We start from the raw sequence: 14,906 nt of genomic DNA on the forward strand, positions 1-14,906 counted from the left end.
TTAGTTTAGTTTGTATTAAATTACATAAATAAAACATTGGAATACTGGCGAAATAAAGTACAAAGACATCTTTATGCTAGCCTAGATAAATATGCAAATTCTGCAGACGATAGCGTCGAGGAAGATACAAAAAGTATATATACATGTATATATTATAATTATCACAAATATACATGTATATCGTTGTATTAATTGAGTGTTAAACCGAGAGATTCTCGCGAACACCTTGTGAAAATTACTTTTAAAAAATCAATAAAACCGACATACATTGTATATATTAACATAGCGTTAACCAAATTGACATAAATAAATTTCAAATTTTCTTCTGTTATATACGTTTGAGTGCTGACGAAGGAGGAAGCCTTGGTTAGTATCGAACATGGTAGTGTTTTTCCATATAGTCCGAAGAGACTTTATTGTAACCCCTTAATGTCCCCTTCCTACAGTTTACAAGATATAACCTGGTGAATTTTATGTCATTTAACTTCGTTCCACGTACTTCTACCAACCACTTGTTGTTAATGAAAAGAACAAAAACATTAAAATAATAGCTATATCAGCCAAGCAAAGGTCAATCTAGAATCATAACGAGAAAACATGTTGTTTTTTCATCTTTTTTCAAATAGAAATATAATTGTACCATACGACATTTCACAAATGACGTCGCCAGTGCGGGAAACAACAAAAGGTCATTAGTCGTCTTGGTGTAGCGGATAAATCCCGTCTTTATTCGGACCTTAAGAACCCGGCTTTAAAATGACGGAATGTCAATATTTCTATGAATATAAATGAGCGTCCTACACGCTTTTACGTCTAACATATTTACAATCAAGGATGAATCGTCTTTCATGCCGCCGAACATCGTTTCATTAGGAATTGTTTTTTTTAATTCTCTACGCGACAAGTTAACTAGAATTAAAACGGGTTTTTTTTTATTCTAAAACACCAGATGATGATTGTGCAATTAATATTCGCTATGTCAGCATAAAATTTGTCTCCTTTACGTAAATAAAAGTAATTGTCATTATCTTGAAACATTTATGCATGTTTTGCAAGTTTAAATCAGTGCTGTCCCGATATCTGTATATTTTAATTGTCGTCATAATTATGTAGGTGAATTGAAGATGCCTCTCACGCAAGTCACCCACATGAGTTACAAAATGTTACGCAAGCACATGTAAACATGCGTGTCAGCGTTCCCTGCTGGAACCGAACGGATTTCTCTTTGCTACCACAGCTAAACCTGCGCATCTTTACAGTCTTGCCAGTGTCTAAACTGTGATTGAAATGTTCCAATGGCAAATCCTATACGTAAAGGGTTAATTGAACATTATTATGTAGTATAAGACACGTGAATTTGTCAAACTTGTTTTAGAACAATGTTTCTACCCAGACTAGACCCACATGCAAATAATGGCCATCAAATTAACACTATAAGTATCAAATGTCATAATGACTTCAAAGTTTACGTTTCTAACGACGTAAAAATGTAAAAAAGGTATTAAAAATGTATTGTGATTACAGATAAAAACAGCCCACACAATTATGGTTTCGATAATAGAACAATTGATATGTAACGTCAGAGACTGTTAAATTGCGCTTCATTATTAAACTATGGAAATTGACCGCACACCTTTATAGTTTCGTAACTAATAAACAACAGAAAATGGATAATAATGTGTATTTTTCCCTTTGGTATTTAAACCATTTTTACATAAGTATTCTTACGTATCTTTCGCTATCTTTATTATTTTCTAATTTGACCCATAATGATGTTTTTTGACACTTTTTTAAAGGGAATAATAACTATGACTATCGACGCAAACGTGTGCGGCGCATTGTCGATGTAAACGTGTGCCACGCATTGTTTAAATAACATAATATCACTGGTTTATGTGACACGGGTGGATATATTTTCGTTAATCAGCATTGTAATACTTTTCACAGTTTTCTATCCCGATATTTTCTGAATGGGATAACATATCACCTTGTGAATTGTCACAGTTTTTAATGGTCTAGATATAGAACAGAACAATAACTTTATTCAGGATTCGTACAAAACGTTCATCATCATAAAGACATATATATACATATAAAACAATTTACAATATCAAATATAACGTCACACTGAAATAACAAAGTATTATTTCTGATTTTAGTACAATCTGATTTTTTGGAGGAGGATGAACCACAAATAGTTAAACATAAACGCAGTTCAAAAAGAGGGTGCACATTTTTGTGTCCCTAAAGACCATTTAGATAAGTCTTAATAACCATTCATGAATTTTAAAGTTCCACAATCATTCTTTCTGTCCCGTAAAAGTGCGCATGCGCTAAATATGGCGGTTCTTTAAAAATCTCTGAGTCAGAAATATAAATAAAACTTATTTCAAAATTTAAAGATCATTTTTTTTTTACAAAAACAATATATCATAAGGATTTTGTATTTAGTAACGGTAGAGAAAAATGAATTATTTTTCAAGTATATTCTGTATATATACCAATCATTTTATTTAAACGCACATTATGCCTCAGAAATCCATATTTTTTCAATTCTCTTTGAATGTTAAACACACGTTTAATAATGCTTTTAAAAAGGATTTATAGCATATTAGATAGATGTAGCACTGAACGTGCAGCAATGTGTCATAAAGATAGCAAAACGTAAACAAAATAGTATTTTGACTTCCATACAAAGTAATTCTTCCCTCTTATTATACCAACTGGCAACAGAGCAAGCGAAGAACTATGTGGCAAATGAGTAAATATTTTGAAACTGTAACAAGATACCAAAAATTAAAAAAGTTTCTGAGTGATAAAAAGATGGCATTTTTGAGGCATATTGGGCCTTTAAGAGGATGGAATGGAATGGAAAAAACAAAAACAGCTTACATAATATGTTAGTAAAATAAGCATTTCTTAATTAAAGACACAACTAAGTATATAAATTGGAGCCGGCTACACTTATTTTACATATCTACATCTATCATTAATTAACATTTCATATGTCTGGTTGCAATATGCTTTTTAAACGCAGCTTTTCCCCCCACCTTTCCATTTGTACACCAAAGACAGTAATTGGACATGTACCCTTTTTCATACTTTTCTCATGTTCAAATAATGTATTGTTTTGTCTTATACCGCCATAATACTATAACTTTTCAATAAGCTAACATTCTACGCGGTCTGTATAGTATAATCCCCCATTTAAGTCACATCCGTAAAAAAGGTAAGGGAAGTAACTCTTCCCTGACTTTTATCGCTTAAATGGCGATAGACATTGAAATTTGCGGTAACAAGAAACTAGCGACACAAAGTCGTTACGTCACGGGTAGTTTAGTTTAAAAATGTTAGAAATGGGACAGAAGACATTTTGTAAATGCGAAAATTAATAAACTTTCACTGTTTTTGGAGCAGCTTATACACATATATAAATTCCGTATTTAAGTTTAAACAAATTTTGCATGTAACATATCGTAAAATAGTAAACACCGGTAAGATTCATATAGAGTATCGTTTTAAATTTTTAGGTATATCATAAGAAAAAGCAACTCTATTTTTGAACGGGAAAATATTTAGTATCAAAATGGGACTAGCTCTTAATTTTATCTGATATTGATCTCACGACTTAAAGAAGTCAGAAAGGTTTTACCCAAGGACCATTCTCAATCTCTGAAGCAAAGTATATGTCCAGAGCTAGCTTGAGCACAAAATCTCCCTTTATTCATATTCGGACCCTTCGTTCACCACCTTCCATCCATTTCAGATGTGTTGTTACTGATATTTTTATTCGTGTTTTTATGATTTATTTTTAATATAAGAATCATATCAACTCAGCGTGCAATTAGTTTGTAGAAATTATCTTATATAATACAATAGAACAACGTGCTGTTTCACCAATCGTTAAACTTCGGGTATTTTCGTGTGTTTTAATAGATCTTAGAAAGCATAGGAGCAATGTTGGCCATATCTCGTCTTTTTCCAATATTATAAACATAATTTATCCTAACGCTTGAGATTTTATTATGGAAAAAAAATATTTGAATTAGGCATTAAGAGAAATATGTTCAATGTCCTACAGTTCATATATAAATCTGTGTCAACCAGGGTTCGAGTAAAATGTCTAATTCGACACAATCTCTGGTCTTCAACAAGGCTGTTCATTATAACCAATTTAATTCAACATGATTGTTTATGATTTGGAATTAAAATTAAAAGCCACCGGAAAAGGCGTCACTATACAATGAATTAGTTTGCCTTTTATTGTTTACTGACGATTTTATGTTCTTGGTTGCAAATGAAACAAACGTTCAAATGCGTTAAATGTTTTAGTAAATTGGTGTTCATTCAACACAATATTTGCTTACCCTGAAAAGATTATTATTATGCATTTTCGGCCATTATTTGTTGGCAGAACGGACTGTTGTTGACCACATTCTAAAGATGTTTTATTACTTTATATGTACTTGACTTTGTACATTCATGTTCTAACTTGGTAACGTCCTGTAAATTCATGTTCTAACTTGGTCATGTCCTGTATATTCATGTTCTTACTTGGTCACGTCCTGTACATTCATGCTCTTCTACCTAGGTCATGTCCTGTACATTCATGTTCTTCTACCTAGGTCATGTCCTGTACATTCTTTCTTGGTCATATCCTGTACATTCTGGTGAATATATCATACCATGTTCAAGATGAATATGAGTGAGTGAATTTTTATACTCCATCTATGTAATAGTGATGTTTACATGTATAAATGATATTAACAGACACAAAGTCTGTATAGACTGGCTGAGTGCATTTTAATACATTCAATATACTTTTATTTATGATATTTTGTATATATTTATCACATTAAAACAATACTGTTATAAATATATATTCTGTATTATAGCCGAGATGATCAGACTGGCATTTTTATTATACTAGTATATAAAAATATATCTAGGTATTGTGTGTACGCCATTCATCATAAATTACGAAAATAAAACAGATTACCTACCTGCGTCACCGACATATTTGGCGATTATACAAAATGTATTAGTAAGATAAAGAAGAAAATAGATTGAATATATTGTTATGTTCTATATCGGATACGTGGTCGTTAATAAACCCAGGTAGAATAAAGAAGCGTTCTAATTTGTAGTAATGGTATAGGCATACACTTATATAGAGTTTTCTATTTATAGTTATATGAGGTCATCTAAAAGCACTAATAAGATTACATTAAGTGCACAGACACTTGGGGTGAGGAGCTCTAAACGCCTTAAATCCATATAAAATGAATATTTGTCAATCCCAGCACATATACTTCATATATGTAAAAAAAACTCTTCATATAAACTGTTTAACTTTTGAAAAAAAAATTTATATTTCAACATCTATAATAATACATGTACATGTGCTAGGTTTGACAAATAGACATTTTATTTGTTATTTTAAGGCGTTTTGGAGTTCCGCATCCCAAGTGTCTGTGATAAGGTGCAGTGCCCATTATGAGTGGTAAGTTTGGCAGCCTCTTCTACCATCTAGGATATTCAGATGTTTGCCTATTGTCCCCCATAAATAAATTCTGAATTATTACTATTGAATTCAGCACGGTGGAGGAACTGTTACACGAGGGATGGAGTTCTTATGATAACTTGTCAAGAGTTCTTGTGATAACTGTCACGAAGTTCGTCGGAAAATATTTGTATTTTCTACAAAACAATCGTCAAAAATGATGATTCTCATCTTTAAAAAGTGTGTTTTAGGTGTTAAGTTAACTTGTTTATGATTAAGCTTGTCTTACATCATGTATTATGTGTCAAAAACTAATTCATGGTCCAATTTTCATCGCCTCTTGCTTAAAATCTGGTAGTTTTGAGCAAAATTTCCAAATTATTTGCCAATTCACAAATATTGACCTGTTTATTCCTGATCTTCATCTTTGCCATAAGTAATTACCTAATTATAATGCAAAATTGCAAACATAAAGCCACAGCTAACAAATTTATACCCGATTATTCAAATGTCCTGGAGTTCTTGTGATAACTCTGAAGATGTCATAGAGTTCTTGTGATAACTTTTGTTACTGCCAGTGTGTTTCTTGCGCTAAATCACGGCACGTTTTAGCGTTATTTATCATTCAATAAGGTTGTAAATTATTATGAAATGTAACGTTAGTACGCTCATCATTTACACAAAAATGAGGATATATAATATTGGTTCCACTTGTTCACGCGAACATTTCTCGTGAAAAATATCTGTATCTGTTGCAAATTACTAGTATTCGATCAAATAACTTTTAAAATAAAAACATACCATCCGACATTATATCTATTTTACAGACACTCATATTATCAAGTATATTAATATACAAAATAAAGATAGGCCTAACATTTAAATAAATTATAAATAAATATTATATTCGGAACGTTACACGCTTCACAGAAATCTTATATTAACCATTGATATCTCAACGTTGAAAACCACAGAATAACCAAGGTCTTTGTAGAATTTGGCTCCTCCTAGATTTCGTTCCCTGCTGAATGATCTAAAACCGTAATCATAAAGTTTTCTTAACACTCTTAACTGTCTTATCTTCTCGTATCTCATTTCTTTGTCAAAATGAAATTCGACGAGAAGTTGGCGAACATTTGCCAGCGTTCCTGACGTCATCATTTCTTCAAAGGCAGACCACTCTGATCCTTCTACGTCAACTTTTAACAAATCAAGCGTCCTCTGTAAGATATGATGTACAAGATGGTTATTCAAATTCTTTAAAAAAATAGTCAATTCAGAATAATCGCCAGACCATTTACTGGACAAATACCGTCATAGTCGAACAATTTTTGTTAAAGGCTAATTATACCCCGGCAATTTTTTTATTTTTATTTTCTAAAAAGCTTTTTTTATGTTTGGTGTACTTACATAGTTGAAAAAAATGTTACTTATTGGCCTGAACCTGAACCATCTCTTTCTCTGTTACTTTTGGGCAATATAATTTTAGTACAATTATAAAGATTTAGTATTTTGTATGGAAGTCAAAATACTACGTTATTTACATGTTGATACTATATGACATAGAACTTCACATTTAGCTATCCAAACTCCTCACAGTGATTACCTCCCTTGGCAGAAATTGTATTGATTAGGGGAGATCACTGCGAAGAGTGCTCTTAAAGTACTAGCTAAATTTTATAAAACTCATGTTTGTCTGCTAGTTAAGAAATTTTATCGTGTAATCAGCAGAAAACTAGAAAATCAATTCAAGCTCAAAATATACAATTCGTAGGTATGAAAATTTAGTCTATATATTTCAGCAAAATCATTTCAAAAACTGTAATAAATATATCTTTTACCGTAGAGTGTCCATATTCTTGTAGAATTGTTCCAAGTGTGAACAGATTTTTCTCCGGCATATCAACACCTTCCAATCCTTTCTCATAGAACTTGGAACTATTTGGTATTCTCATATCCTTTCTATCCAATGACCCCATCCTATAGTATTAAATTTTATTCATTGCAGTACGTAATTTTAGAGAGAGAGAGAGATATAACCTGTCAAAAATCTTTATGACTTATATAACGTCGCTTTTAATTGCATTATCGTGATGTTTATTGTATAAAAAATGACAGATTATATGGCCCTACATAAACGGTTATATTGCAAAACAATCGTTTATATACGGTCATATAACCTGTCAGGAATTATTTTTAATGAATTTTTGATACAGCAACGTTCTTTTTTTGAGAGAAAAAATGAGATTACGGCATAAAAAACAACAGCCTAAAACTTACGTCGGATCAAAGGTTAAAACTTCACACCCAAATTGCTTGATTAGTTTATATTCGAAGTCAAATTTGTTGTTTGAACTGAAAAAAGAAAAATAAACTTATAATGAAAAAGTAACAATATTTAGAATAATATGGTAAAATATTTTTAAAATATATTAATAGCATATGGCTTATGTTTTTTTTAAACTTTTGTTTAAACTGCGTGTCATAAAAACTTCTGTTCAATCATTTGTATATTGTCAGGCATATCTCCTCAATGTGAACAAAATACGTTTATGGTATATCTCCTATGTTAAGGGTCAAAGAAAAATGAAAACAACGTTAAAGCAAAGCATTGTGGTGGGTAGAAGAACGAAATTTCGCTCACATTTTCGTGACTTTGATTTTCATTGTTTTCTTGTCTAATTGAGAAGGTAAGTACTTCGGCTCATCCATCCATTTTCTAAAAAATGTAAATCGAACCGGAAGTGTAAAAATAAGATTTGATATTATTTAATGAAGTTTTATCATAGAATTGCTTAAAGTGTACAAATACATATTGTATAGCGTAGGCAACTTCCGGTGGTGAAAGAAAAATGCAAGTTTGGTTACTTCATTATGAGATTTTATTCAAATGCAAACTTTTAATGACTCAGAATTTGTAATTCCCTTGATTACAATAAATTTACAAAAGCATTATATTTGAGAGCAAAAAATGCTCTTCATACCATTTTTAATTAAATACAAAGGAATTGATTTCTACAAAATGCAAATTTGAACCCGGGGGGTTTGGGGTGGGGTGAAGACAATTATTTATTTATTTTTACATACAAAAAACGAGCGAAAAAATAAAAAACAAATAAATTTACAAATAATTGATTGACAAAACAATAAAATAAGCATTTTATTAAATCTATAAATGGAAAAAATATGACATTTCAAATAGATAAATTTTACCAGGGTTATTATACAAGAACTTGAAACAATGCTTTTAAGTTTGATATAAAGTACGTGACACTAAGTGTATTACACAACTTTACTGTAAAATAAATTATTTGTTATTTGTACTAAATGGAACTGGCGAAGGAAAATATTGTTTGGTATTGTTTGGCCCAATATTGAGTTAAGTTTGTCGAAGAATGATTAAAATATTTAATTTCTATATATCCATCTTTAATTCTTGCCTGCATAAATGTAGCTTTTTCAGTTAACCATCTCTATAATAATTTTATATTGTCTTTACTAATTTCAGTTTTTATTACTGTAGGCATTTTTATTTTATTTAAAACCTAAACCTCTCTCATGGACAGTGCATACGATTAGCACGATTATGCAAATTTAAATAATTAACAATCCGGAATAAAGTACAATAGTAATCTAAATAGAAAATGACCTTTGTGTAAGAATGATTTGGCAAGGTATTTGTAATGAGCGCATTTTTTGTGTGTGCCAAGCTTCCCAAATGCTGCATCGCAGAAACAATTGTTCTTGTTTTTCTACTGTTTATTTTCTTTTGAGTTCACAGGAAAGTGTAACATTTCAGTCTAAATATAAGATTGTCCATAGAATAGATATTTTCCCATAAAAACAGATACATTTTTGATGCTCAAAGAACTGTCTAAGAATTGCTACACAATCAATTAAATATTGCAACGTTAAGATGCATTTTGTTACCAGTTCGATGTACATGTTTCGCAGAAGCGGAAGTGATATTTAGATTTCTTCACATTAAAAACAAATACAAATCAACAAGTCCGTCAAGACAAATATGTGTATTATCAATCAAATTGAAACTACATCGATGCAACTGTCAGTCTGATAACATTTTGCATACGAAGTCCTATATCTTGGAAACCGTCTCTTTGTATAATAATTTGTTTTGTCTTACTTTTCAGAATTCGAAGATTTTGAAATTGGTGCAATTCATCGAAATCCTCGTCACGTTTTCACTAAATAAAACAGTTGTAGATTTTTAGCACTTAAGTCTTTTTGCCTCGCTAAACAATTAATTAATGTAATTTCTATATAACCATTTAGTCCATTCACCTTTTTTCAGTTCGTCAGAGTCAAATATTCGTTGTATTTATGGTTACAGTTAATTCGCTTAAAAAATTGTTACCGTTTTTGGTTTCGGCATGATATGGAATGAAAAAATGTGATATTTTACCCAAACGAATAAACGAGGCACGGTGATCTCGGGCGGATAATTTCGTCAACGCATACTTCCTTACCACCGTCAGTTATTACCCCTATTCTCTTGTGATTTCTGCACATTATCTGGAACGAGTTGATGTACCTAATGTATAAAGAATACATATACCTGAACGTGAATACAAAGTACCTAATTCATTTTATACAAGTATTTCTTCAGATGTGTTAAATTGACGGCATGACGGCCTGTCGACCTAATTGTTTCAACTTTTAAAGTTCTTGAAATGTTATAAAACCAATTAAAACGTCTCTTAATAAAGTTCTTAAGACTTTTTTGTCATTTAAAAGATATGAGCAAAAATCACTCTCACAGAATCAATGGAACTCGTTTTGAGGGAAACGATTATTGGATATACTGCTCTGGATAATAGATTTTGAACACTGTTAAGTCTTAACCGTCGACAAAGTGACCTACCGACATAAAAAAGCCTGATCAGATTGCATAGAAATGCAGGCTTGAATTGTCCATACTAGGTTCAAGGTTGTCACTTTTGATTCTAGCGGATTAATTATTAAAGGCATATTTAGCATCGATAACCATTGAATATTTTTAAAAAAATAATTTCATTTGAAATTATTATAGTTTAGTCAAGTTAATTTTTTCTTTCTTTTTAAATAAACTTTTCAAAAACCCACTTTGTGAAAACATCCATAAGCTGGATATCCGATAATCGCCCAAGTTGTTGGTCGTCTGGTATCAAGAACTGATCACTGTATGGCCCAACTGTTATTATGTCACCGGTGCCAACTGTTTTGGAAACAAGTCTAAGTGTATACACTGTAAAGCAAAATTGTGTATGAGTAAAATCAGCTAAAACAGGAATGTTAACATGGCAAATCACATTCAACAATTATTGTAATTTAGTATATAACAGTACAATTTTAAAAAAATTCACAATTGTAAGGCACAGTGTTGTGTGCAAAAAACATGGTCATTGTGGTCAAAGTCAAGGTCAAAGATAGTGAGACAGTAAATTCTGGAACAAATAGATAAAAATAACTTTAATAATAATGTCGAACATTAGCATCTAAATTGTATTCAGCAACAAAAATAACAGTGGAAAAAGTGGTTATCAACATTATCCTGATCAGAGAAGAAGAGGTCGTCGTGACTGAAACAGAGGTAATCGTGGAGGAATTTGAGTGTGATTTAGTGGAAGAGACAATAGTTGTAGTTATGCATAGGTTTCTGCCGGGTTTTGAAACATTTACGGATGAAAAAATGATGTTTAGAGATAATCACATATAGTGAAAACAATGTCTATTATATTTAGACTCTAGCTGAAACTCATTTAAAAGGAAATTCAGTTATAAGTGTACTAGGTTATATTTTGTTTGGTAACGACCGCAAAAAGAACATGTGCATACAAATGCTAAAACTGGTTACGGGGGTGTTGATTTTTTAATAAAAGAAGAATTGATTAAGATCAAGGGGTCAAAAGTCAAGGTCACATTTACCTTGTAAGAAAAACGGTTTCCGATCTATAACTTGACAATCCATTAGCTGTTGGCTCTGAAACGTCGTATGTGCATTGGTCTTGGCCAGTAGATGACCCCTATTTATTGAAGGGTCAAAGGTCAATGTCATTTTTGAATTGCAGGTAAAACGGTTTCCGATCAATTACTTGACAAGCCATAGGCCTTTGGCCCTTTAACTTTACAAGTGCATTGGTCTTGGCAAGTAGATAACTCCGATTGATTTAAAAGTCAAAGGGTCAAAGATCAAGATCACATTGACCTTGTCGTTCAAAGCGGTTTTCGATTAATAACTTGACAACCCATGGGCTGTTGGCCCTCAAAGGTAATGTGCCCATATGTTATTTGGTTAAATATGTAATACTTTTGTCATAAAATTGTTGCACACAATCTTTACGGCCACAATAACCTAGTGATAAGTCATGACCAGTAGATAACCTCTATTGTTTTTTTGGTCACTAGGTTAAAAGTCAGTCACAATAACCTGACCACATGACTAATTGGCTGCCTATAGGGGGTATATATGTTTTAAAATCATATCTTGTTCAGAGGAATATCACTTTCTTGCTCCATGTATAAATTATATTGTGCTTTATGACCCGATCATACTCATATACCCTGAAACATTCATGTTCTTCATTAATCATATCCTATAAATTCATTCGTTTACTAAGTCACATCACTTACACAATCATTTTTATGGTCATGTCCTGAACATTTATGTTTTTACTTGTCATATCCTGTAAATTCATGTTCTAAAATGGTGACTTCCCTTACAAACATGTACTTGGTCACGTCCTGTACATCTTTGATATTACTTGTAATATCCTGTAAGTTCATGTTCTTACATGGTCACGTCCCTAAAAAACATGCACTTTGTCACGCACCTTATATTTATGTTCTTACTTCTAATAACCTTTACTTATGATTCATGTTCTGATATGGTCACGTCCATTACAAACATGTTCTTTGTCACGTCCTATACATTTATGTTCTTACTTGTAATATCCTGCACTTTTATGTTCTTACGTGATCACGTCCTTGACAAATATGTACTTGGTCACATCCTACACATTTATGATCTTACTTGAAATATCCTGTATATTCATGTATTTGGTCGTGCCTTGTATATGCATATTCTCCCTTTTAAATCACGTCCTGTGTAATCAAAACTTGATTACATCCAATATAAGTATATATCAATGTTCTTACTTAACTTTATACCAATCCTAACTAGGGCATATTCTTTACAATTATGTATATCCCATGCAGACATGCACAAGATGGTGTTCAAATAACAGTGCAACTGGGTAAATGTTAGAAGTGCTTAACAAACAATGCCAAAATAAATAATCTCAATCCTTCAAAATACTCACAACCATGAGATATACAAAGATTTAGTCTTTTAATCCAATTTTTAGGCCATGCCCCTCGGACAAATCAGATAGCATTGTGTTATTACTTGTATGGCCATGTAACCAGAGAATAAATGTCCATGTTTTGTTTGAAACATATCTTCTTCATCAGTCAAAAGATCAAAAGTGTTACTTAAACCAGTACAAATGTTAATCTTCTCAAGATGAGGTATTGCGGGCTGAAATTAGATCAAAGGTTAAGGTTATATAATGTAGCAAAGAGCTTGTCCGTGGCAAAACTTTAATTATACATTAAATGATTTAAATATAATATGGCACGAATGTTGACGATGTTAGGCGGGTGTTGTTTGCAAATTAAAATCCATGTGCAGGTGAGGCACAAGATCAGATGTTGAGATCATATATCAGATGAAGTATTAAAATATGTATACGGACAATGCATTTGCCTTGAATTCAGGGATTATATTACAACGTACTAATGTTCACAATCATGAGATTAAGAGTTACCAGCATACTCCAAGTCTAAACTTGTATATAGAGTCATTTTCACCTGGGACAATGAATAATCCTGAGCATGCATGTGTGTTTTTTTTTTTGCATCATTTAAATAAAATATTCGGCATTATTAGACGTTGTGTCGCTTACCAGGTTTCTAAAAATCCGGCCAACTCGGGCTCAGGTCTCGAGGTCAAACATCAATGTCACATTTTGAGATTAGAGGAAAACTCTTGCTCTTGCTCAAAATGTCGGTCTTTGTCATGTGCAAAGCACACAAATCAGAACAAAAAGAAATCTAAGGATACCAATGTAAATTGAAATAAAAAAATGAGATGAGATTTTTTTTTGTGAACGGTATATACTTGTTTATGTATAGTTATTAAGATGCAAGCAATTGCAAATACTCACAAATATACATGCATATAAAGATGACAAACGCTTGGGAGATACTCTTGGAGAAACATTTCCTTACACTGCAAGTTGAAAAACTTCTTTCTATTTTGTACATAATCTGGCAGTTTGGCTGAAAACATATCAAATATATGGCTATTTAAATCGTTCAATTCGGTTAAATTTCAGTGAGAAAGCTATAATTGAATCCTTGCTTTAGTATATCTTTCTTTTACTAACGATAGAATGATTAAACATCAAACTGAATACTCAGTTCCTATGATATCACCACACTTGCCACAGCTTTTGTCGAAGCGGCGGATCCAACGAAGCGGATCCACCTCAGCGGCGATAGAGTATTCGTTACAGAAGCGGTTGATAAAAAAAATGGCCGCTTGATGTTGTCGGTAATTTTATGACTGAACTTTATTTTATGTTTTAATGTTATACAGGAAACACCTTGTGAGAGTGGAGCCAATGTTCGTACTCTTCCAACTTATCACACATATACAATGTTATTCATTGCCATTTATGTAAACATTTCTGTACAGTTTCTACTTAGAATATATCACGCCTACTAAACGGTGGCTCTTTCACATTTTGGTGATCTGTTTAAATGAGAGCCATCGACACTTCCGTTGAAGAGCCCTCGATGTAAACAAGACTGAAAAAGGTAAGACATTTTAGTAAAAATATCAATTTAAAAAGATCATGCTTGTTTTTCAAAAATCGAAGAATGTCATGCCATGTAGAACATTTTTCTCATCATGGATGCAGTTTCGATAAGAAATACACTGAAATGACGTTGCTAGAACTTTTACCAAATATAACCTCGTGGGTTTTCTTTTACGAAGAGACACATTTTGAGTTATTTCCCTATCGTTAAGTAGATGCTGGCCCACTTAATCGTGTATATAGCATTGTCCCAACCTCCTCTTTGGACCAACACAAAAAATAAATTACAGAACTTAGTTGAAAACCAAATAATCACATTTTTATTATTGTGTCATCGACAAGGTGCTGGCGCCATCGGCAATGTGAATGAGCCCTCGAATATGTGATGGAGCCAACACTATCATTCAATATGTAATAATATGATGGAGTGTAACCATTATTATACGTAACTGATTAACATATACAATTGCATATGCATCGTACCATTTGGTTGACAAATTGGAATACAAAACGTGATTTGA

General features: G+C 32.1%; 1 protein-coding gene across 1 annotated transcript; it reads right to left on the reverse strand.

Moving 5' to 3' along the window:
* Positions 1-6,358: 6,358 nt before the first annotated feature.
* On the reverse strand, positions 6,359-13,842 carry LOC132758664 (uncharacterized). Its single transcript, XM_060750352.1, has 6 exons — positions 13,729-13,842; positions 10,607-10,748; positions 9,927-10,055; positions 7,784-7,858; positions 7,345-7,483; positions 6,359-6,724 (listed from the first exon to the last, which is right to left on the reverse strand). The coding sequence occupies exons 1-6, from the start codon at positions 13,826-13,828 to the stop codon at positions 6,428-6,430; spliced, it is 882 nt and encodes a 293-aa protein (XP_060606335.1). The 5' UTR covers positions 13,829-13,842; the 3' UTR covers positions 6,359-6,427.
* Between the last annotated feature and the right edge of the window lie 1,064 nt (positions 13,843-14,906).

Source organism: Ruditapes philippinarum, unplaced genomic scaffold (genome assembly GCF_026571515.1).
Source record: "Ruditapes philippinarum isolate M1 unplaced genomic scaffold, ASM2657151v2 ctg1726_1_1_1_1, whole genome shotgun sequence".
NCBI classification, from domain to species: Eukaryota; Metazoa; Mollusca; class Bivalvia; order Venerida; family Veneridae; genus Ruditapes; species Ruditapes philippinarum.